Raw genomic sequence first — 25391 nt, 5'->3', positions numbered from 1 at the left:
GCACATCTCATCATGGTATTTTAAAAAAAGAATTGTTGGCTTTCTTTTTTATTTGAAACCATAAAAAGTATTTCAGATAGCCATACTTTTACATAAATGTACATTAAATCAATTTTGGACTTGGTAATGTACTTTTTGATCTGTGACATTTCTCATCAGAGGAGCTAGATGGCAGATTAGTTAAAGCTGCTGCTTTTGTTTTATTTTGCACTATATGCATCCAGGCTTCATCTGAAAGATATTGTAATGGCTAGAAATTAGAGGGAACCCTGAAGATGCACTGTAAAACTATTAATGGAAGTTCACCCGCGTAGGAATGACCCAGGTCACCAAAGCTCTTTCTTTATAATGTGTATTTCCAAACAAACTTTTCAGAGCTATTACTATTGCATCAATTTTAGTAGTGAAATTAAATATGATTAATTATAAACAAGCATTACTCTTACTTTGAACGCATTTAAATTATATTGTAGCTCTTGAAAACAGTGTTTTTCAAGGATGGGCTTGCAAATTCCATGGCCACTCATAGGGATACTTTAGATGTGCTACTTGTTTGTAACACAGTTAAACCAGTTAGATTTTTGCATGCTGTAGGGTTAGAGACCAAGCAATTCTGTGTTGAAAATCCTTATCCTCCGTGCCCCCCCTGCTGTTAATTGAAAGAAAACAGCAAGTCTTTAGAAAGAGTCAGTGGGATTAAGTGTAACAACTTCAATTTTCACCTAATATAAATTTAGTATGCCATTAGGTGGCAGCCCAGTCTTCTTGGTTAGAAGCATCTTAATCAGATCTATTCTAAACGCACATCTGGCTGGCTGAAAGTGTTGCAGAAAACCAAGACTTTTAAAGAATTTTTTTAGACCTAATTATGCCCAAGTTAACAACCTAAGAAAAACAAGATGAAGTTGTGACATTACCACATGATGGAATCGTGATGTGGTGCCTGTACTAGTGGGAATTTAAACTGTCCCAAGTCCCTCTCGGGCCTGTGTGCCAATACAGAATGAGAAGTAGGAAAGACAGGGTTGTTTAGCTGGTGATTTCTGTTTTCTAGAGGTATTTTTGAGAACTATATTTTGAGAGTTTCACAAGTAGTGCTTTCCTGCAAAGCTTCATTGGAGTGATGGTATAGTACAGGATGATCTTTTTTAAAGATTTATTTAGTTGCTGCTGCCTTGTACTGATGCATGAGAGAGAAGTTGTGGAAAACCTTGCTATTTCTATCCTGATTTTCCCCTTCTACCCCTTTGGGCCATTGCTATATGGAAAACAAAAAATAACACAGTTAGTTAACTGACTTGAAGTCACTGTGGGCAACTGTGTGAAACAACATTTGCAATCCATAAGTAGAAAAGCTTTTCTAATTTAATGCCACTTTCTTAACATCTGATTCAGTTCAGTTGCCCTACACAGGCAACTATGAATTTTTTTTCCCCATTGAAGTCATATTGCTTCATCATCTACTGTGTAAAGCACACGTAATCTTGTGATAGTTAATATTGCAAAAATCCTTTCTTACCACTCTTAACAGATAGAGGCCCTGATGATGAATCAAGCATCTGCTGGTTCCAGAGAGATTGAAAGGAAGAGGGAACAATGAAAATGCTTTTTCAGTAAATGACAGTGATTTGCAGAATTACTATCACTACAGCAGTGATAGTAAATAGGTGTTGGTAAATTCCCTTGCAGTGATAAGAGGTTTAAACTTCTGTGTCACTTCTATTGTAATTCTGTTCCCACTATTCCTTTCATTACCTTTTTTCCACCAAGATCCATTCCTTTTCCCCCTTTTGCGATATACGTCACTTTCCTCTCTCTTTGCAATGGTCTTCTGTTATAGTGTGCCAGTCTCTGCTTTTTGAGCAGAGAATCCAAAATCCCACTGCTTCTGCTGAATTCTCTAAGAATGATGCTGCCTGAAAACTGGAGTAGAGTTTATGCAAGAAGGAAAGGTGTTTAGGAGTCTGTTTTTTCCTGAAATTTTGACCAGGATACTTGAGTCTCTCCAAATGGTAGTGGTCCTTGAGTGGACCAATTACTTCCTGAGGGTAATTGCACTAAGAAAGTAAAGCAGAACCCCTTGGTTAACAGCAATATAAGTGAAAAGCAAAGGCAGTGTAAATTGTGTTCAGTAACAGTAATTGAAATTGCATCGAAGAGCAAAATGATTCATTTCTCAACTGGCAGTGAGACTGCTTTACCTGATTGCTTATTAGTGGGAAAAAATGAGAATTAAGTGTGTGGGCTTTAAGTGGAGCAAAGCTGCTGGTAAAGGTTCTCTTCCTTTAGAACCCGATTGTTCTCCCTGTAACTTTAATCCTGTTTGTCATCCCTATTTTCCAATATAAATTTTTACAATTTATTTCTACAGCTTTAGTGTCTTTGCACTGAATTATTTCTCTTTCCTCTAATGCTGATAAAGGCAGCCCTCTGTCTTGGTGCAGGAAATCAGAGCTCTTTAGATCTTATTACTGTGTAATCTTAACGTAAAGCTCTCTATAGCATCTCCCTGCTTCCCTCCTGCCCACCCCCCAACCCCCCTTGTTGTAAAGTGCGGTTTGTATTTGGCAGGAATGTTGACTCCTAATATTTAAGAAAGAGCTCTTCAGGATATGGAGTGTAGAGAGACAAATTATTCCTTCTTTGTAAGCTACATGCTTTACGCCGTTACAAAAACCTCTGCTTGGTATTGGTGTTTCCAAGCCAGAGGGGAAATACACAGTAACCTGTGTGGTAGAGAAGAATGCAGCTAAAATCTCTGCTCTCTGTTACATTATCAGTAGTGAAGCTATCATATGAATGACTACAGCACATGACCCGTTGTCCAGTATGGGGAAAATAATGAGAAAAAACCCCCACCCCAACAGTCAGCCTAGAAAAACGGGTATTTCTTGTATCCTTGTCACAAATGTATCAGCTGGTCAAGTTTCAGGCTGATAGTAAAGGAAATATTGATGTCTTCCTGCCCAGTGCTGACCGTTTCATTTTAGTCTATGTATTTGGTTTGTTCAATGAGTGTGCTAAGTGAGGGGAAAATCATGGCCCTGTTTTCTGCTCTTGATTTGAAAAGATTTGTTTTCAGTTAGACTAATCTGGTACAGTGAATCAGTGTTGCGATTGAGTGTAATCAGTTGTCTTTATTTGGGAGAAAGCATATCATCATATTGAGGAAGATCTTGGAAAGAAAATTAGCTTTCATTGTATGTTTCAACTATTTTCATTTTACACCTCTGTAACTTTTATAGTCCAGCTAGCGTGCCTTTTTGAAATCTGAGTTTATTAAAAAGGTGTGCAGAATTAGCCAGGTTCATGTTTAGGTCCCAAGACAGTCATGCAGTTAAGTTCTTAGAATAATTTCTAGTACTGTATATTACTATTGATTTTATAATTATTTAAGTTTGTTTTTTTTAAGATAGTACATTTATTTCGCACATTTATGAAAATCTTTAAGCTCAGTTTCAGGATGAAGTTTTGCTTTAGCAAGCTGCAGAATTCCATGCTGTATTTAAAGCTAGGTTTGCTTATATGCTTGGCATGTAACAGAAGAAATAATCTTCTACTGATGCAAATACAATAAGCTACAGGATTTATAGTGCTCTGTCTTCCCATTTTCTTCTATTCTATTAGTACTATTCAAAAGAAAGCTTGTTTTTCATTTTCAATTTGGGGGAGGTGAATAATTTCTGCTGTATGTACTTTTCAGGCTTTGATTTTTCGTTCTGTGGTAAGTGCTCGCTCTTTTCATAATATTGTGTAGGGCTCACTATCCTGGAACAAAAACAGTGCCAAACGCCATATTAACTAAGAAGAAACTGTGGTCTTCAGAAGATTACAGTACTTTCAATGATGAAGGAGGTGCAGGCTGCTGGGCTCGGATCCTGAACCAAAACTACGTGAATGGAAACATGACCTCGTAAGTGTTGTGTTGCTTGCTTTCACAGCTTCTTTAAAACAGTTCTTACATATGTACTATATGACACATCCATCTGCTATGGTAAGGTAGTAAATAAACTGAAACCACTGTCACTCTGAATTCAAATATAATAGGTTATGAAGTCTATTGTCCTTAGTTTTTTCTGGGGTGGAAGTCCCACAAGTTTTAGTGTATTCTTGAATTACTGTTCCACAGTATCCAGTGGCTTAGGCAGCTGAATTCAGATGCCTTTGAGACTCTGATATTTGTTAAAAAGGGCATGTTCTTAAGAAGAACTAACAACATGAAAAACATTGGAGGAGAATAACAATAAAGCTGATTTATCTGTATTTTTCTTAAGGTCTTAATCAGGTGGTTAGTCTTCAGTAGTAGGTATGTATGTAATTATCTAGTTTTTCCATACAACTTCTTTCTCAGAGTGCATTCTAAAACATATTGTGGTCTTTTGATATGTTTACTGTCTATTGTAGATGTTCTTTCCAAACTGAGATCTGGAAGAAAGCTGTTCTATAAATTTTCTGTCTCCATCTCTGCAAGCTGAAATTTTTTGACAGATTAGTATTTCCTACACGGATACTTGGCCATTCTGGTTGCCTCTTGATCCTCATATGCTTTAATATCTTACTTCAGGGTCTTTCTTTTCCCATCATTTTTCTTTTTTACAAGGCCTTTGTAATTATATATGCCCCATTTGTTTAACAACCTGACAGACAGACCTATGTATCATATTTAGAAATTCTTGTCAAATACTTTCAAGTCCATGTATTCAATATTGAAGTTACCTTGGCTTTTATATTGAGAACAGAGTCTTCCTGATGAAAGGCAGGATACCTTTCTGCTAAGCTTGTTTCCTTTGAACGTGAGTTCCCTACATTCCTTTTCTAAGTTTGAACGTCTGCAGAACAATTTTAATGTGAGCAAGCTGAGTTTATAACCCAAGAGCTGTTTATTTTTTTGGGCACCTTTTTTGTAGGATTTCTTTATCTTTTCTGAAATGCATGTATAGTGTGATAGATCTATGGCAATGGCTTTGGAATGAGGCCTTTTTCTCATTTATATGCAATAGCGGAACAGCCTGCCAGCTTTTGCTTTCTACATAACTGCCTTATTAAGCTGTATTTGCATACTTATGGCACACAGGTCTTAAGTTTAAAGTCCTAGTGAAACATTTTCATTGAGGACCAAATCAAAAGTTCTGAAGTAATGAACCTTGTCAGTATCCTGACAACTTCTTGAAATAACAGTAACTCCTGGAGGATGGGTGGTTTTCTGTTCATTATTTACAAGGATAAAGGAAGGATATTTTTTTTTGTAGTGGTGCATAACTGCTTCCCCAAACCCTTTCCCCAAATAAACCTACTGCCCATACCAACCAACCAACCAACCAAACCGCATCTCAAACAGCATCCCATCAGAAAGCTGTAAATCTTGATAACTTAATTTTTTCCCCTTCAATACAGGGAAAAAACTCCATCAAATGAGGTGATTGCCCTCAGAACACATTTCCTTTCATGTGTGACTTTTAATGGTGATATAGCTGGAGAATGTCTCATCAGTTTCTTAAGAGTTCTCTCAACATTGGAGGTTAATTTGTTTTATTTTCCTCTCCTGTGGTTTTTTTCCTTTAGTGGGGAAGATTTTTTTTTTCCTTAAACTTCCTTTCATTGTATGCTGAAAGAAAAAAAAGAGGAATAAATTCTTGTACTAAATTAATCTAATCCCACCCATATGAATGGAACAAATAGACCTGTTTTTCTTCCAGAACCATCGCATGGAACTTGGTGGCTAGTTATTATGAAGAGTTGCCCTTTGGTCGATGTGGATTAATGACAGCGCAAGAGCCATGGAGTGGCCACTACAAAGTAGAAGCTCCTATTTGGATTACAGGTAAAAAGTTTGCAGTTAAAAGAAAGTTTGGTGATCAAGCACAGGGCGTAACTGTATTTTCTGAGTCCTTTATTTAGTGGTTTTATTCAAGTAGATTTGTGGAAAATTTTGTGAATGCTTTAAAGAAAGAGGGGGGAAAATGCTCCTTGTAATAGAAATTGGAAAGATCTAGTAGCAAGCGAAATCTTAATACTTGGTCATTAGATACAGCAGAAATGAATAAGCTACTGTCTTTTATAGTTGTTACTATTAAAATATTTTGACATGCGGTACCCGTGAAGGTTAGTGTGCTTTCCTTGTTCCTTTCCCTCTTCTTTTTTTAAATCCTTAAGTAGACATTTGATGCCTCTCAATTTGAGAAAATGGAACAAAGAACCTCTGTGTTCTTGTCCTGCTTGAGTTGCTTGGCCTATGTAAGTCAGAATTTCTTTGCGCTTGGGGAAAGCGGAGCATGCTCACATAGTGTCTATGGACATGTGGTTTCACTGGCCGCTCTGTAGTCCTTCTGTAATATTTTACTGACTTTGCCACAGTTCAGTAGAGCAGGTAGCATATGCAATGTCATGGAGGAGGAACAAGGCAAATGCCTTCGTTTTTATTCTTCTGCTAGTTAGCTGTACATGTAAAAGCATTAAAAATCCCTGAAGGCCATACTGTCATATGAACCATTCTGAATAACTGAGCAGTTGTTCCTGCTTCCACGTTGCTCAGGGCTTTCATGATCCATTTCTTTTTCTTCTTTCATACTCTCTCATATGCTGAAAACCCTACTTATTTTGTTATTCCTCGTGGAGATACCCATATATACTTACTGTGGCTCAACTGTTTATTTAAGAAAAAAGAAAAAAAAAAAGGTCTGGGAAAATCTAAACTGTGATGAATGTTCATATTGCATGTAATGATTGACTTGTATAGTAGCATAACAGCTTTTTCTTCCTGTCTAAATAATCGTTATAATTTTAACTGTTTTGTCTGCCACAGAGCTGATGTTCTTAATTGTGCCATAGTATAATTCTGTAATCTTTCTTCTTGTATAGGTAGAATTTATTTTGGAAGTTCCATTACTTTGTTCCCAAAATCAAGTTTTTGTTGTGTAAACATGCATGAGAGAGAAATTTAATTCAGACTACAAATGGTGGTATTTTTCATGAGGACAATTATTTTCTTCTGATATTTTTTTTCCTCTTTTTTTTTTCTGTTTTGTCTCAGCACACACAACGCAGTTTACTCAGCCAGGCTGGTCATACTTGCAAGTGGATGGGCACTTAGAAGGAGGTGGCAGTTTTGTAGCTTTAACAGATGGCCTAGGAAACCTTACCATCATTGTTGAAACTATGGTATGTGCATCTACATTTCCAGTGAACTAGGAAAGATAAAGGAAATGTTTTGTTATGAAGAACCTGACTTGGTTTATGTAGTTTAACACCTGTGAATATGTTCTGTGATGCTTGTAGATTTGTTAGTGAGACTACTAGAGGTCCTTTTTTCTAGCTAAACTTTAAATAGCTAGTTGAATCTTCCTGGAGACCAACGCATGTGTCATCTTTAGATCACAAATTACCTTGAATTTGTTGACACACTCTTGGAGGAAATTAAATCATATGCTTTATTAAACAGTATTCAAAATAAATTTTTTAAGCTAGTATAATTGCAGTTAGTAGATAGAAGTGAAATAAATAGTTGCAAATTGATCCTATGTTGCTTTTTTATTTTCAGTTTATGCTGTATGTTTTTCATGAACCATTGCCATGTGATGCATTCCAGTAACGTATGTATGTTCCTTCTGTTACATTTACTTTTTTTCTTCAGACTCATAATCACTCTCAGTGTATCAGGCCTCCGCTGCCTCATTTTGATGTGAAACCTCAGAGAGCAACTTTCTACCTCAAAGGGTCATTTGTAAGTAGATCTTGAATACCTTTGATTATTCTGGTAAAATTAGTTTAATCAAATACCTGCAAAACAACGTCACAAGTTAGGAGGAAACTGGAATTCTTTACCTCCAATACTAGAGGCTGTTATACATCTGGCAGTTTGAAGCATTCTAGTTCTGCTTTTAGCATGAGATGTGATGCCATAACTGAATTTGTAGAATTACTACATCCCAGTCTAATCATCAAAGAAGAAATTCCCAAGAACAGAAATGCAGTCGGATTTTTTTTTTTAGGATTTATTCCAAGGCTGGGTGCTGTGACATGCTGACATAGTCTGAGCAGCCAGCATGGCTGTGACCTTTCTAGTTGGTACCAGCTCCTTGCCAGGGCAGTAACTGCAGTTGATTGTATCCTGTAGGTTATGTTCTTCCATCCTGTGAAGAGATATTCTGAGAATCTCCCAGTTTTGTTTTTTTTTTTGTAATCTTGCTGAATTGAATTTCCCTCTGAAATGTGAACATTACTTTGACATTGTAAACTGGAGTGAGTCTTTGTTAGTTGATTTGGATGATTGCTTCTCAGAAGCTGAAAGTGTTTACTTATTTGGAATTTGATTTTTGGTAGCATTAATTTAATTTTGGAGGTGGTAGTTTGGACAATACTTTTGACAATATAATGTTTTGCTTTGGAAAAGTAGTTCAGTGTAATACACAGCTACCTTTGAGGAAGTATCAAACTGCTTATCCAAACCAAACTCTAGCTTGCTTTCTTTGTTGTTCATCTGGGTAACTAAAAAAATTATAGGGGTTAGATATGATTAAAATCTGTAACTGATGTAGTTGATATAACATAGTATTGCAGAAGTTTGGAGGTCTGTAAGCAAAGTACTTTGGTCAGGAATGGATATCAAAGAATCAGCAACTAAACTAAAGGTCCCATTAAAGCAAAATTAGCAGGAGGTTATTTCAGCCTTGTTGCTCCTAGGCAGAGAGCTTCTAGTAAAGAGATACTGTGTTAGTAATTGAGAAGCTAAATATTGTATATGTGATTGCAATGCTTTCTGTCTTTATAAGCAACATTACTGCATGTTAGGACAATGGCTTATTGACATAAAATCTGTAGAAGGATAAGCTGTATGTAACGGCTAGCTGAACAGGGTGGTGGCCTTTAATGTGATAAACAGTCTAAAATAACAAAAATGGACACCCTTAGAGGATTGATATATCTTAAGGTGAATATTCAAGGTGAGGGGGTTTTTTTGTTTTAAATATTGTGTTTCTTTATAGTATATGGTGGAAACCCTTCAAGTGTGGCATTCTAGACTTGGTTTTGAATCTGGAAACACTAGTCTGTTCCAGCAACTCTGTCCTGTAAAGGTAAGTTGATTGATTTTAATTATAGTCTCAGCAATTTCAGGTGTTTCTTCCCCCTTTGCTGGAAATCCTGGACTTTCATGCCTAAACTACATAATTAGGGCATATTTTACTAGCTCCATTTGACTACAATTTTACTAGCTGTATAGAAGCTTACCTGGAGGTAATAAAGAGTTTGGGGGAAAGGGGTTTTCAATGTAGCTCAGAGATACTATATGCTGAGGCAAGATGACAAGATTTTGGCCTTAAATCAGGACTTTAGAGGATCTTCTTTAATTCAGGAAATTGGGTATTTTGTTATTTAGTTGTTTGATTTTTTGCAGCTTGAGCTTTCTTCAATTCCAGGTGTGGAAGGGAAGTTTTTCTTTAGATCTAAATGTGGATGAAGTCTACACTTTAACCACACTCAAGACAGGGCAGAAATGTGGTTGCCCAAAGCCTCCACCACCTCATCCCTTTCCTTCAAATTACAAAGATGATTTCAATATTCGTAAGTCAGAATTCTCTCATCCAAAAACTTAATTCACACACAAATGTAGTCTTAATGTAGGAAGGCAATAACAATTATGTTGAGTCCTTTAATGTAAGTGACATGAAGTAGTCTGAATATGTGTTTTATTTTTATTTATAACTACTTCTCTTGTAACTTACACCTGTATACTTAGTTGCAGTGAGGTATATTTAATTCTATGTTTTAACTGGGCGGTCACTAACAGTCTTAAAATTCTTGATGGAAATGCTATAGCTCATAATTATAGTGAACTAGTTTTTAGAAGGAAGGTAGAGAAGAAGGTAATTTACTGGGGTCTGCTTAAAAACAAAAGCAAAACTAAAACCTCCTTCCAACTCCCAAAACTTCAGTTTTGGAGACTGTGCTTTGATAGTCAAAATTCTGGAGATTATTTTCAGAGGAAATTTCTGAAAACAAGTACACAGAAGAAAATTAATGTTTTGGTGTTATTTGTATTTTACTTTCTGAACAGGTAATCCACCTTTCAGTGAAGCCCCAAATTTTGCGGATCAGACAGGTGTGTTTGAATACTTCATAAATGCTTCTGACCCAGGAGATCATGTGTTCACACTCCGCCAGGTGGTGGTTCAGCGACCCATCACTTGGGCTTCTGATGCAGACCAGACCATCAGCGTCATAGGAAATTTTCAGTGGTATGTAAATACTATTTTCTAGTGACATGTGGGGAAACGTCCTCCTTACCAGTGTGAATTATAACCAGTTTATCTGTCTCAAGTCTCATTTCTCTTGGACAGAAGGATTTTCCGTTCAGACTCTGTAGAAATTATGACTTAAAGGGGCTTAGAGAAGTCATTGAGCCCTGCTTAGAACTATTGCCAGCTCTAGGAGATCACCTTTGTCTTTATCTAAATGAGTTTTAAAAGCATCCAAGGGTGGAGAGTCTGCCACATCTCTTGGTAGCCTGGCCTACTGCTGCATTAGTCTTGGAAATTTCTTTTCCCCTAATGTCCTGCTGGGCATATTTATTCAAGCTGATTTTTCAGAATAATGGATCTGGGTTAGAGTACTGGAAAGACAGAGTCAGAATCCTAATTCCAAGTGTGCACTGAGTTTCATTGTGTTTTTAAATGGGACAAAAAAATTGATTCCGTTTGAATCACTTGGTTTTGAGTTGTCTGATTGCTAGCAAGTTGATCAGTCTCTTATCAGTGAAATAGTCTGGGAGTTAATGCAGTTACCGCTGTTGCAGACTGCCACCTTCTGAGCCGTTCCTAGAATTGTGTGGATCTGGTTCAACTGCTACTTAAAACAGTTTCATTTCTGGGTAAATGTAACAGATTGGCAGGTTTGATAAGAGTATGGTTAGGACTGAAGATCTTTCTAGGAGATATAATGATGGTAATTTGGAATCAAGCAACATATTTTAGCATAAAGTTTATTTAAAACTAAAAAACATTTGGGAGAGATCATGTTGACTAATTGGTTCAGTACTAGTAAGTAATAATAAACGTTATGCTTAATTTTTTTTCTTGTCTTTGGAAGTCTAGCTTAAATCTTTTGATAGAACAGGCATTTTAAAGAATATATCATTTTTTTTTTCACTTTGATTAGATGATTGATCACCCAAATGCTTTTTCAGAACATGCTTCTAATTTCTGGCTTGGATGAGTGAGTGAATCACTTAGCTCTGAAGGCCGGAATGCCACTTTATGTAACTGGAGGTTGTTCTTCAGTTACCTGATGTTTTCTTCTGTAGCCCTCTGTTAAGCAGTCCTTTGTAGTGTTGTTTTTTGGTTTGGTTTTTTATTATTTTTTAGGAATTGAAAGTTGCTGACCATACATTTCATTTTGTTGTTGGTTTCTGGGAAGAATTGCTCTTCCTAAAAAAAAACATAAAAAAAAATATCTATGAACTCACAGGTGGGAAACAACCAGTCTAGACAAATCCTGTGCATCTGGCACCTGTAGGTCACAATTTGGATTGCTAAATCTTTCCTTTAAAAAGTTGCTGTACTACATAGGGAATACTCTTCTACCTACTGCCTCCTCAAAAAAACCAATTCCTTGCTTGTTAAAACGCTGAACTTGCCTTATAGGGTAAACATGACAGTCACTTGTGACATCTACATAGAAAAACAACGTGATGGGGGCGTGTTTATTGCAGGAAGAGTTGACAATGGTGGGATATACGTTCGACGTACCAAAGGAGTTTTCTTCTGGGTTTTTGCAGATGGCACCTACAGAGTCACTGGAGACCTAGGTAAGCAGCTCTGCTACAGTGGATGCTGACATATGGATGTGTCATTTTGATAGTCTTCCAAATATGACTAACATTCAGATTTTGTAATTCACTTCTCATCGCTATGAATTTAATCTATTCTGCTCTAATGGTGGCCACATTTTGTATATGAAGAGAGCATCTGAAGGCTACTGGCTTGTCCACTTCTCAGATTTCTGGATATTTTTTTTTCTGCTGTCAAAACCTATTTTACACTAGCAAATATAAATTATTTTGCTTTTCATAAATACTCTGATACAATATTAATTACACAAAGGTTTGATCTGTATTCTTATACTACATCTAAAAAGAAAATTCTGTCTGAAATGCAGTGGCTGTCTTGTAGAAAAGTGCAAGTCAATGTACGTACATCTGGCTCAGGTGATGCTGATGAGTGGCCTGCTGTTTCCACAAATTATGCATTGTTAGTGGTCTAGCTCAGTGGAGTGAGAGCAAATTCTGCTTGTGATGCTAACACTCGTATGTGTTCATCTATAGAGCACACAAAAGTGTGTTATAATGCTTCAATAGCTAGAAGTTAATTTGCTTTGAAATAGTGGCAGGTTTTGTTGTTTAAATGCATTTTCTCTCACTTCATGAATATAAATTAAAATTTTCAATGGTTTCTGATGAGTCAAGTGCAACTTCTAGATCTACAGTATATCTAATACGAAAACAGCCTATAATGACCCATTTTACTCTACTGGACCTTAAAAATAGTCTCAATTTCTATGTTGTACCTGTAGCTTCTCATTTCTCCTAATTTTTGGGGGTGGGTGTAGAGGCGTTGGTTTTTTGTTTGTTTTTTTTAATTATTATTTTATTTTCCATTTTTACCATGGATGGGTAGCATAAAGTAGGCTTTACATGAGCTTCTCTTAACGTAGTGGTGCTCCCTACAGAAACTTTGCAATGTCTAACTCCATAACAACTTAAGTTTCAGCTGTATGTAAAAACATACTGATGTTCAGAATCAGTTCCAATATTTATTTTTAATAAGACATAACAACACTACCCAATTAGTTTCTCAGGCTGTCAGAAGTAGTTTTTCCTAGATGAAATGAGAGGATTTTGATTAACCACCTCATTATTTCAGACTGAGATACTTGTTACACAATATGGTAATTTTTTCTGTACAGATATTTTTAGTGGTCTTTATATTTTTCTAGAAGGGAGCCTGAATGTTAAATTAACTTGCAGCTAAAGCTGTCTACTGAATAATTGAAGATTCTACTTGTTGCACTTCATTTTTAAATCTTTTTTCAGGTCTTCCATCCAGGTGTCGGTCACACCCAATTTTTGCTTAGTTTAAATTTTCACTAGAACAAAGCAACATGATGATGTGGCAGTTGAAACCCTCTGATTTAAAAAATATCCAATACATAAAGAAGCAGATCTATAGAACAAGCAGAGCAATAGCTACTGTCACACTTCATGAACCCATATGTTTATTAGAGAGGGAATCCTTATCTCAGGCCAGATACCCAAGAGCATTGGAGATTTCAGTGGAGAAGCAGTCCTGGCAAAACAGGATAATGCACTGATAATGTAGAGACCAGGCTTGTGTGTTAAGGCTTCCATGGTGCAGTTGAAATTGGTAAGATGTCAGTCCTGAATACTTCTGAAAAATAGGTATTATGTTCCTTTGGCTTGGTGTATTTATCAGTCTCAGCAAAGGGGTGAAGTAACACTTTGCTAACTTTAAGTGTGTTTTGCAGCTGGAGAAGAAATATTAATGAAAGGACTTTCTGGTGTCCGGGATAACGTGTGGCACACGCTTACTCTCAACATCCAGGTAAAGACACAAGCAAAAAGCTAGAAAACCAGTTATGAAACTTCCAGTCTTAAGTTGCTTAGACAAAACTGTGCTATAGTATTGACTGTCTACTTGGATTAGTTTGCCCTATCTAAAACATAAATAATATCTATGTTATTTTAAACCAATATTAAAATACCATGCCAAGTTCTGCTGCCTGTATTTTTAAAGACATCTCGAGAAACTGGAGAGGATATAGAAAATAACTGGAAAGATGAGTTGACAGCTGGAGGGAGGTAAGAGGGCTAGAGAGGCAAATCTTTTGTTTAATCTAATGAAGAGATCATGACCTGACTTCCTGATCTGAAGACTGTCAGTAAACTAATAAATAGCCTGTTTTACAAGTCTGGCTCCCACAGATTCCTTTTGCATGCTAAGGCCTTGTATGGGAGCTAGTTAAGGACTGGGGAACTCAAGATGAGCTGCCACCCCTCTTTCCTATACTGAAAAAGCATGGGCATAGTGCTATAAAAATGGGCCACAGTTAATAAGAAGCCTGTCCACATTCCGCCCCCACCCCTCGCTGCTGGCAGTCGTCATTTGGTGAGGAAAGTAGTCCCAAGCTCTACTTTAAATATACCTGTGCACTTAGCTGGGTGTGACATTAGTGCAAGTCACTAAACGGCTTTAAGTTCCTCCGCTGAATGCCTAATCCTTTTGCTTAACATAACCCTTGCAACTGTAATGTGGCCTGAAGTGTGGGGAAGCTTGAATCTTAGCTGGAGAGATCTGCGGAAGCAAACTGTCTTAAAATTATGCACGGAGTCTTTCCCTCATCCTGAAATGTCAGTGAGTATTAGCAGCTGTCATTTGTGCTTTCACGTTGGGAGACAAAGGGACGCTCACACCTGAGGCATTCACTGGAATGGACATAGGTTGCCTTTGGCTTCTCTACACCCATGCTTATGACAGTGATTGCCATCTTTAAAACGGGCCAAGACATTTGCTAACCTGAATGGGGTGCTGAAGATGAACATAAATCATTTAAAACACAAAACGTTGGTGGCGATTTAAAAATGACGCAACAAACTTCCATCTGTGCTGTTAAAGTATTTTGTACCAAATATGCCTGTGATGTCATGAGAAGAATGTGGAGCTCTCTTTAAAGAATTCTTGTGCTGACTCCTTCTTGAAAGGCATTCTTTGCTTTTACCTGTGCCTGTCTTTCAGATTAAGAAATACAAGTAAAAACACTTTTTTTCTAAATTTGTTTAGTGGAACACTGGCAAGATAAATCATAACTTTTCCTGACGCAGTGTTTAATTTTAATGGCTTGAATGATACTTGAAAGTTCTGCTGTCCCTTCTTCCTCTCAGCTTAACGACTAAAATACATCTCTCTCCTTTTGACTTTTGCCTAATTTTGCAGAATCAGTACCAGGTTGGCACTGATAGTTGGCTTGTTTGAGGGAGCCTGACACAAAGAGAAGAGGAAAACCAGTTTACCTTTCAGATTCTACACTGAGTTTGCAAAGCTGTGAGTTAGATGAGCCTTTTATATATTCACTGTAAAGGCATCAGATCTGTTTCACAGGGCTGATAGGCACTGGAGGTTTCTATGCAGTATTTAAATGTGCTCCTGCATGGAAAATGCATGAAATGTAGTTGAAAGCTGATTTGACATCTTTCTGCCCTGTCTCTTCTCCCATGTGAATAGGCTCAGTGTCAACACAATCACTGGATTTTACAAAGCTAACTTTCTCCTTTTTTTTGACAGGGCACTTCTGCCTCAGGACTGTTAAATGGTTATCCACTCTGGGAGAATGTCACCGTTTCTGAACCAAGTAACGGCTGGGCTGCTATGGGAACTCGCTCGTTTGAGTTTGCACAGTTTGACAACTTTCACGTTGAAGCTAGCTGAGGTGGCTTTTGTATTTGGAGAGCCCGCTTCTCATATTACTTTGAATAAGAGCCAGTTCAGACTTTGAGGACAACTTAATGCTATGCTGAGATTGATCTGTTGGCAAGGAATCTGAATTCTGTCCTTGTTACTTGTTAAAGGTTTACTTGAATAGGTGTCAACCTGACTGTAACTTTATCCCCTGATTCCTATGGGATTTTTGCCCTTTGAGTTTTGGGGGGTAAAATTTAGTTCAAGGTAATGATGAAAACAAAATAATGCATTTAAATCTCTTTTAATAACATCTTAACTTCCCAGCTCACTTTTAAGATAACTTCAGAAGTTAACAGAAAACAGAGCATCTGAAGCTGCATTTTTAAGTTACATGATTGTGTCCATTCCTTTCACTCTGAAAGAAAGAATTAAATGCCATTAAACCCTATGAGCCAGTGGCCCCAGAGTGTTGCAGGTCTGTCATTCTCAAATTTCATTTGAAGTACCAAGTTTTTCTATAGGGATATAAAAAAAATATTTTTTGGTCAGATTTTCTGCTACAGTCTGAGGCTAGACGTTACATTTGATTATTTCTTCCTGATTGCTTCTTCCAGCTTCCATTGCGAGCCCTAAAATAGATCATATCTTCTGTGGAACGGAAATGTGCCTTGTGGCTGGTTAGGCAGTGCAGGTTGTGCCTTACTTCGAAACTACCTCCTCTTTCCGATGAAAGGGTTGAAATGGACGTAGAGATACCGTAAGTTGCTCGTTAATGATAGTTTTGTGGGTTTCTTTGGTGTTACAAAGAATAAAAACTTTGCGTGGTGGATGCTCCAAGTGAGGTCACATGTGGAAAAACTGGCCTTTTTTTCCTAGAAACTTGGGCAAAGACCTCTCGCTTTTGATGGGTCTAAAGCTTAGAGCAGAAAATAATGAAAGCATAACAATGTTGTTTAGCCTGTTATTACTGTAGCACAGAGGAGATGTGGATACTGTCACATCCTGTTATAAAAGAAAATAAAAAATAGCCTTTGCCCTTAAGAGCTTGCAGTCTGTTCATGAGGTGAGTGACAGCAGGTGGATGCAGACAGAATTGTTTAGTGTGCCAGGCGGTAGTAAGGACACAATAGCAGCTGTTCTTAAACTTTTCTTAGGTGTTACAGAGTAAAGTTCAGAGGCGATTTCAGATCCTTGGGAAAGGAGGGATTCTGTTTTGCTGTTGCTTCATTATTTTTTTTCCCAAGTGCAACCCCCCAAAAAATAATAATTGAGAATATAATGAGGTACTGAATGGGATTTTCGTCACACACATTCCAAACTCGGTTGGTTTCTGATTTTTTCTTGTTTGCTGTTGGTTGGAATGAAGATGATGTCTGTTAGCGTAATGAAACACTCCCTCTGTGTCCGTCTACTTTTCACATTCACATCCAATTTAATTGACAAGCAAGTAGTCCCACAGACTTGATAAGGCCTCTGTAGCAGGTGATATCTTGAGAAACAGATTTGCAGGGTACTTTGATTTATACAGATTATTACTTTGATCCACTGTATTTTGGAGGCTGTTTCAAGTGTGAACTTCAGTCATTGAAGTTGTCATCTAATACAGAGTTAGAGTAATACGAATCATTATTGGAAAACTTTTATAAAGGTTATCTTCCAAAGTAGCTTTTGGAGAAGAGTTATCAAAATTCCATCTCTAATAAGTAAAGTATTTTTTATCTTTTAGCTATTATACTGATATTGCTATTGACTGGTTAGGAGTCAGTCATACGTGCAAGTTCCATACATGCTAGTAACCTTGAAAAATGGTCCAAACCACTAAACTTTAACACTCCTGTGGAAGGCTTCCAAATATTAAGTAACTATTTACTTAGCTGGGTGAAAAATGAAAGCCATTTTTCCACTGCAGTTTCATTTGATGGTTGAAGCATGGATGCAAATCTGTCATTACTTGCTTGATTTCTGAAGGGATGTCACTGGTAACTCCAGATGTGAAGGAATCTAACTTTAGGTCCTCATATTCAAGTAATATGAGTATAGGAGAAGTATTTCTCAGAATAAGCTTATTTTAGCTGTGATGGATTTTTCCCAGTAGGATACTTCTTGGACTTCCTGGTAGCTTGTGTGGCTGCAAGCAGTGTTTGTGTAAGAGAGAGATCAGCAATGATGCAGTTATTCCAAAGGAGCTGTCCAGGTGTTTTTTACTTTTTAATGCACTAGTGTAATAAACTGCACTGTTTAAACACAATGTACTTTATCACTGGAAGTGTTGATTTTTTTTCCTAATCTTTTAATTTATAATGTTAGAGGATTAAACTGTTATGAACAGTGTGATTTAATGCTGATATAATGTTATTCATCTTTATATGTCTGTAATTCTTCACCCTTCAGCTGGCTGCAATATGTTTGGCAATAACAAGCTGTCAGGTCTTTCACTGAGGGGTGGATTTATGTTGTTGATTATAAATACTAATCATTCCAAATGGACAAATAAAACACTTAAACCCCCTTTATTTGTGCAGAATCCTTCTCTAAATGCGTCTTGGTTTTCTCCAGTAAGAAAGCTGACAGTTTTTCCATTGTGATTCTTGATAAATATGCTTGGCATTAACTTAATTGGCTTGGAAGAGTTTTTCTGACACTGTATAGCCAAACAGTCCTCATTAACAAATATCTCAAAATCCATATGCATTATCACTTGTGCTGTTGATAAAATGAATTTTTTTTTATAGCGCTCAATATATGTTTTGCTGCTTTGTTTGTTTTTTGGTTTTTTTTGGGGTTTTTTTTTTTTGTTTGTTTTTTGCATTTAGTTAAGGGAATTCAATTGTATTTGAGGGCCAGTCATGCAAAACTGCTGAGTATTAAGGTCTTGTGAGATCTAGCTGAAAGTCTTGTTCCTAGGTATGGAAGCAGACAGTGCTGTACGGGTGTACTTTTAAAGCTCAGATGAGGTTTTATGGAATATACTTTTGAATCTAGCTTCAAATGTGCTCCATCCCTCCACTCCCTCCCCACCCCCAAACTTATGGGTTCACCTTTAAAAGGGGGGCAGAAATTCCATAGAGCTTGTCGTGTTTTCCAGGCCATCACGCCGGTACATACAAATTACCGTGGAAATACTGTCTTCCAGTACCAGGTATGTGTTACCACCTGCACAAACACTGCATCCAGATCAGTTCTGCCCCTTCTCTGCCACCCCACCTTTGAGGTTAGACACAATTAGCGGTTCTTGGGATTTTCAAATTCCTGCAGAACACCAGGACTTCCTAGCTTTAAAATTGCAGGAGACTCTATACCTTTAGGCTACTGATGATGGTTCCTTTGGCAGCCGCCTCCTGGTTTCACTGTATCACAAGTAAATTTCTAGTTCAGAATTTGATTTGGAGTGCTAGTGGTTTTCTCCTTCCTTATTGAATTAGTTTTATTGCACAGTAGCAGCAGGTAGGTTGTTTTCACTTAGTAATTTTTCATCGGTTTACCTGAAATTTCTATTTGCAGTTCATTTTCTGGAGGGGTGCGCATAAAATGTGTGTGGTGAAAATAGCCACCATAATTATTGCTGTCTTTGATTTCAGCAGCATGGGCGAAGAGGGATGGTGCTTGGAGATGTTCGTATCCTCCCTTAGATGTTTTGGGTTTGTTGTGTTCTTGTTTGGTTGGGTTTTTTTAACCCCCTTGTAAGTACTACATTCATACAAATCTAGCGTATGCTGGGAGTGGTGGGCAGAGGCAAGGTTGTGGAAAAAAAAAAAAGAAAAACAAAACCACCAACAAAATCCAGCCAAACCCCTAATCTTAAAAGACTTGCTGGGCTTGTAGGGGAGTCATCAGGTAGCTATTTTAAGGTTTTGACTATACTATGATATTTGACGAGGGGAAATATCACGTGCCAATTAATGTCAGGGCTTGCTGAAACAGAGAGGTAAAATGCAAATGGTTATCCATTTTCTTAACAAAGAGAACTTAGCCAAAGGTTAGATGCTTTTTGTGTGTGGCTGGAGCCTTAGCAGTCATCCTGTCCGTACTGGTAATGCATGAAAAGTTAGCATAAGCAAGTTCCTCTTGCCACTAGATATGTTCCCTCCATTTATGCTCAAGTGCCACTGAAACAATAAAGGTGTTGTTTCTTGAACCTGCATTTTAAAAAAAACCCAAAACACCTACTGGCAATCGAGGAGTGGAAAATGTGTGTTGCAGCAGTGTTGCCAAGCTTTCACAGTGTGCCAAGATACTTCTGTGTGGTTTTCATAGTGGCTAAGACAAACAACCTTGAAATGCTATTTTTTCCCCTCAAGGAATTATGTTTGGCTAAGGTTAGAAACAGATCCAGAACCCAAACATCAATTTTGTCAAGGGGCTCCAAGTAACTTTGCAACTACCACGTGAAACCTGTCCTTTACTTTTGAGCACCCCAGGCTAAACTCAGACGTATCGCTGGAAAGTGGAGATGAAAGTAACCTAAAAGTATTTGTTAGAGTGTGTGGACTTTTTTTTTTTAAATTCTTTTTCTGTTAGTTTCAAGTGTACCTGACTGAGAGTGAAAACTTAGAGCAGGAAAATGGTAATTTTCATTTTACTGTGCTCACAGATGCATGTCAAAACGTGTAACTGTAGTAGGGGATGGCTCAGGACAGCACTAACTTTTGAGGGTTTGCAGGAGAAAACAGAACCTAGTACGCCAGGCTGGTGTGCAGCTGTGGTCTGGGAGACCTTGGTGGTCCAAGAGAAGATAACACCAAAATGTCTCTTTAAAAAAATAACAACAAACAACCCCCCCAACAAACTGTGTGCATGTGTACCCAAATAATTTGGGGAAAAGGAAAGAACAAGCCAGGTTTAGCCTGACTTTGTTCAGTTCCTGCTGGGAAGTGTCATTTTCCTTGCTGTTCTCCATGAACAATAATTTAATTCAAATGCCCATAGAGAATACAAGACTTCATTGCTGCTAAGAAGCAAATGTTGTTCAGCTAATTAGAGACTGCCGTTCTCCAAGAACGCTAGGATTAGAAAAGGGTAGAAAACATGACAACAGGTTCTGTGGCTGAAAGGCATGCCTGTGATGTGTGAATCAGGCCTGCTCCTGGCTGTGGAAAGTCTCCTTACTAGCATAGCAGCAGAGTTGGAAGAAAGGGGAAAATGTTTCTCTGTTATTGCTACTGTCCTTCCAAGGTTTGAGGAAGCTTTGTGTAACACCGGCCAGTCAGAGGTTGCACGGGAGCAGCTCTGTAGCTCTTAGCTTGATTATACAGTTAACAGAGTCATTTGAAAGGGTACGCAGCAACAAGGAGGAGCAAATCCTGTTAAGGATGTCCGTATTCCCTTCTGATGTGATTGCTCCCGTAGTGGGAGCAGTAAGTGGTAGTGTTCGTTAGCAGGAGGTCAGGCGGCTTTTGTGCAGAGCTGAGGTGCACGCTAATGCCTTGGTGCAGAGGTCTGTAAAGCTGCATTGGGATGCACGATGCATCTGGCATAAGCTCCCCGTTTCCTTTCAGTCTAAGATCGCAGTTTAATGGTTCAACAAGTTTTTTCTCACTGCTCAGCTAATACTTTATAAAAAAAAAAAAAAAAAAAGTTTTGCCAGCATTAATGGGGAGTTTGCTCAACGCAGCGGGGCAAGTCTGTACCAGGAGGAGGAGGCTGGGGATACCCTGATGATCACTCAGCCCATCTCCTTGCCAAGCAAGATAATTTTTTTTTCCTGTTGTACATTTTTGGAGCCTGCCTTAGATGAGTGCTGAGACAGAAGGGTGGGAGAGCTTCCACTTCTCTTTTGCAGGCGGCTATTCTGCTATTGATTTTTAAAACAACATTAAACAACATTACTTTTGCTTATGATCTGTGTAAGGAGTGGAGGGAGATAGTTCAGCTTTTCTTCCCAATTCATGATATAAACGAGGTTGATACTGCATAATGTGTCTAACTTTTATTGAACTCCAGTACTTACTTTTGGGGTGCCTTGGGTCCTTCATGAGATGCCTATGATTCTACCTGGAGAGACAAAATGCTTTGATTAGGTGAATGCTTTCATACAGGTTCATGGGCTATGAATGCCCGCTTCCCAAGCCTGCACGCCCCCCCCCGCCCCCGCCAACGACCCCCATGCAGAAAGGGTGCTGGCTCGCTTTTATTACGTTAAAACCTAATTAAAGCAATTCTGTGTTTAGTGACCTCCCCAACGAGCACATAGTGCATCCTCAGATGCCTATGAAGTCTTCTGCTGGGGTGGTAACCATTTCAGAAAGCAGTTTCTCTGCAAAACTTGCTAGTTTCCACCAATGTGCTGCTTATAAGTGTGATGATGATGACGTTCTTCCCTGTGAGGCTTTAGCCTTGCATTGTCTAACTGAAATGTCTTTTTCTCCCTGTGCCTTCTTGTTTCAAAAGATTATGGACCACATCCCACTTCTTGAATCCTGCAAGGAGCTCAGTACCATGTAAATATTACCAGTACCTTCTACTGCAGATAAGAGAAGTGTGTGTTGCATGCTGTACATTTCTGATGACCTGGAGATTCTCTATTTTTACCCCTTTTGGGGACAGTGCTCTGAATGCAGAATATAATGAATTTACCTGCTTTTCAAAATGTACTGTTTTGCTTTTAAGTGACTATGGAGCATTGCTTGCAGTCCTGGGTAGGTTGTTTTTTTTTTTTAATAACACTTAAATTCACTACAGTTACCAGAGCTTTAAGTGAGTGGTGGCTGGAGATTTGGAGTGTATCAGTCAAAGGACAGAAAACTGCAACTGTTGTTCCAATTACCTATGCAACCTAGAATGAATATGAGCAATGTGAAGAGTTAAGTGAGTCTTGGGTGCCACAATATGGTATTTGTTCCTAACGTGGTGTCCTGAGTTTACTCCATGCCTCGGTTTCCTCATTGGAAAACAGGTGCAACACAGGGATGTAGTGGCACTGAGCACTTTGCTTAATGGTTTAAAAACAGAGATGTCGCTTTAACTTCCTTCCTGCAGAGACTAAAAGCACTGATGGAAAGCTCAGTGTCACCTCCTATGGAAAGGGTAAAGTGGGAAACCTGTGCTCGGAAGCCAGCTGCTGCAGATCTGCCTCTGCTTGGCAGCTCTGCATTAGTGATGGGGGAACTGGGAGGGGTGACTTTATTTCCTTTTGAATCCGCTGTCAAACATGCCACCTTCTTATATTCTTCATGTCACCTACAGTGATGATGCTCTGCCTCTACTGACAGTCATGCTATGGGCGTGTGTCTTTCCACAGGGGTTGCATTCTGTGTACCACCAAGTATGTTGGTGTCCTCTGGTTTCTCTGTCCAGCAGTCCCACAGTAGGGAAAAAACAGGGAAAAGTGGTGGAGTCAAGCAAGCTGAAACACAACTCACCAACAGATGCCACTGCCTGCAAGGAAATCTGAAGGAGGTAAGGCAACGTGCAGTGTGCTTCACAGCTGCCTTTTTAATAGAACCAGTAGAATGGAGTTGGGTAGGAGAGGTTGGAAATGACCTTGTTTGGTATAGAAACACATAAGGGAGTGGTGTAAAGCTCTCCCTGGAGTTGTGTCAGGCCCTGTGTACTTACCATGACTTAACAAGATAGGAGGGGTTGTGTTAACGCCTCTATAAAAAGCCTGAGGCCATAATATGTCCTCAGAAATACTCACCTCCAGGCTCTCCCTTCTTTTCATTGAAAAAAATGCTGTAAGTCGTACCTAGAAAAAGAGCAGAATAGTACGAGAGGAAAACAAAGCCAAATCCACTTGTTTTATCTGCAGCCACCTCTTAATTCCTGAAGCTAATGAGCACTGTTCACTTTATTGCTTAACTACAGCTACTGCCTTTTCTCCAGAGACCTCATTCCCTGGGAAAAGTCTCTGGGTCCTAACCAAAACCAGATAAACAGGAATGCTATTCCTGTTCACCGAGTGTGACCGACACGGTATTTGAAAGCCCGGCTCAGCGCAGAGAGGAGGGGTAGCTCATCCGTCAGCCTACACACCCACCCCCCCAAACCCCCCACCTCATTACAGCAAGTCTGATCTGTGCTCAGGAAAAATCTATAGCGGTATCACAAGGATTGGATTCCGAATGAAAAATCGGGGTTTGCCAGGAACCTTAGGACCGTTTCTGCAGCTGGCAGAGCCGGAGGCGCGGCGGTGGCACTAGGTGGCACTGGCAGCTCGGCTAAACCGCTGCCCGCCCGGCTGGGGACAGCCCCCGGCCCCCGGTCCCCGGCCCCGCGGGGCGTGCGGGCAGCTCTGGCCAGGGGAAGGGCAGGCTGAGGCTGTGCCCTGCTGCCGTACAGCGCACCCAAGGCTTCCCTGACAACGGACACTAGTTTGTCTTTTAATACTTTTTGCGTCTGCTTTAAGCAGATGAACCGTTATACAACCCAAACCGCGCTGTAAAGTGTCTGTTACCCACAGTGGTTTGTCCAGACCAAAGCCGTTAAACCAAGAAAAAGCCCCGAATGTCCAACGGCGGCCAGTGACGTAGCTTTCCCCTGAGTCTCCGTAGTCTTTAACTCGTGCATTTAACAACGAAAGGATCTGCGATGGTTATTGTTAGCGCAGGATGAGTTTGCTCCTCACTGATTGTCGTGCTGCTGCAGCCCGTATCCTCAAAGCCTTTCAGACACCGTGGCCCCACTGGTGGCCAGTGTCCCGCTGGGAGCACGCGTGTGCCACTGCCTGCAGCCATGTGTGCCCTGCTGGGACGGCGCACCGCGGAGCCCTGCGTGTGCATGGATGAAACCCCAGACTATGTCTGACAGGGAATGGGAAAGGTCTGCAGGAGCTTTTTACACTGTACAGCTGCAAGATTGTTATTTCCCATCCCTTGGATGTTTTACTGATGTGTGGGGCTTATATTTGCTCTTTAATTCTAAAATACCGGATTGATAGCAAGGGACTGAGGCACTTTGTGAGAGGGAAGCAGCATGTTGGCACTGGTGATGGGATTGTCACCCAGCTTACCCTTGAACAAGGCAGCTCTTTTGCTTAAAGAGGGCTGGAGACAAGGCAAGGCATCGGCCCTGTAAACGTGTGAAGGGGGGACGTGAAGAGCACGTCAGGAATTGGAACTGCTGACTTTGGGGTGATTGAGGAACTTATAAAAGCAAAGGGGTCAACAGTGTGAAAGCAGAAAGGGAGGGAGGCTTTGGCCATTAGCAAGTGTCTCAGAACAGCATAATCAGAGATATGGGAGAGGTAAATGAGCAGTGATTACCAGGAAAGCAATTCACTCCCTCGTGCCAGGTTTTCAAAAGCTTTATGTGCCGTAGGTTAATAGCCAGCTATTTGTTTTCGCTCTGGATTAAGCCCCAGACTTCCTGAGGTGATGTCCTTCCCTGTCCCTCGCAGGCCACCAATGTCAGGCAGCTGAACGCTGTCTGCTGCTACAACGCAAGTCTGTCTGCTAACACCTTGCTCAAGGAAATCCTTAGTTACAGGGTCGCAGGGTTGTTTTTTTCTGTGCCCTTTGGGTTGCCCCAGAAAGGGCCTACCCAGATGTGCATAGGGGCTGGGAAGCAAAAGGACTTTGTGGAATTGCAAACAAAGATACAAGATGCTGATGTGATAACACATCGCTCTGCCTTGCCTCCTGGGAAGCAAAGCGAGCAACGATGCTGATCGTGATGGAGGTTACAGCAATACCCAGAGGATGTGTGAAACTGAAGTGGGGACTGTTCCTCTTTAGTCCAGCTTTGACCTAAGGCATCCATAAGGTCTGCATGGCTGAAGGGTGGATGTGTCATTGGTGTGGCGGGGGGAAGGCGCGAGGCAGGGACCTCATGCTTATTTGTCTGAAGTGGCTCTTAGGGCCAGCGTTTTGCAGGAGTTCCTGTGGAGGAGGAAGGTAATGTTTTCTGTGGAAGCGTTGTGTCCCTCTGTCTACTGAGAGGGAATGTCTTCAAAGAACTACATAAATTTTACTTATTGGTTTATAACCT

At 39.5% G+C, this 25391-nt stretch overlaps 1 protein-coding gene across 3 annotated transcripts in view; it reads left to right on the top strand.

Moving 5' to 3' along the window:
- Nucleotides 1–17976, top strand: part of GALC (galactosylceramidase) — a 36997-nt gene extending 19021 nt beyond the window's left edge. For 2 of the 3 annotated variants that reach the window (XM_055716162.1, XM_055716163.1), the window contains exons 8-17: nt 3758–3913; nt 5697–5821; nt 7031–7158; nt 7631–7720; nt 8982–9071; nt 9414–9558; nt 10052–10232; nt 11637–11800; nt 13537–13613; nt 15351–17976. In XM_055716162.1, coding sequence (XP_055572137.1) covers nt 3758–3913; nt 5697–5821; nt 7031–7158; nt 7631–7720; nt 8982–9071; nt 9414–9558; nt 10052–10232; nt 11637–11800; nt 13537–13613; nt 15351–15494 — 1300 coding nt within the window. In that variant the 3' untranslated portion in view covers nt 15495–17976. Of the gene's footprint in view, nt 1–3757; nt 3914–5696; nt 5822–7030; nt 7159–7630; nt 7721–8981; nt 9072–9413; nt 9559–10051; nt 10233–11636; nt 11801–13536; nt 13614–15350 lie in introns of those variants that run through there. The other variant, XM_055716165.1, reaches the window with a different exon arrangement.
- The last annotated feature ends 7415 nt before the right edge of the window (nt 17977–25391 follow it).

Source organism: Falco cherrug, chromosome 7, assembly GCF_023634085.1.
Source record: "Falco cherrug isolate bFalChe1 chromosome 7, bFalChe1.pri, whole genome shotgun sequence".
Lineage (NCBI taxonomy): Eukaryota > Metazoa > Chordata > Aves > Falconiformes > Falconidae > Falco > Falco cherrug.
This window is presented reverse-complemented; position numbering and strand designations above follow the sequence as displayed.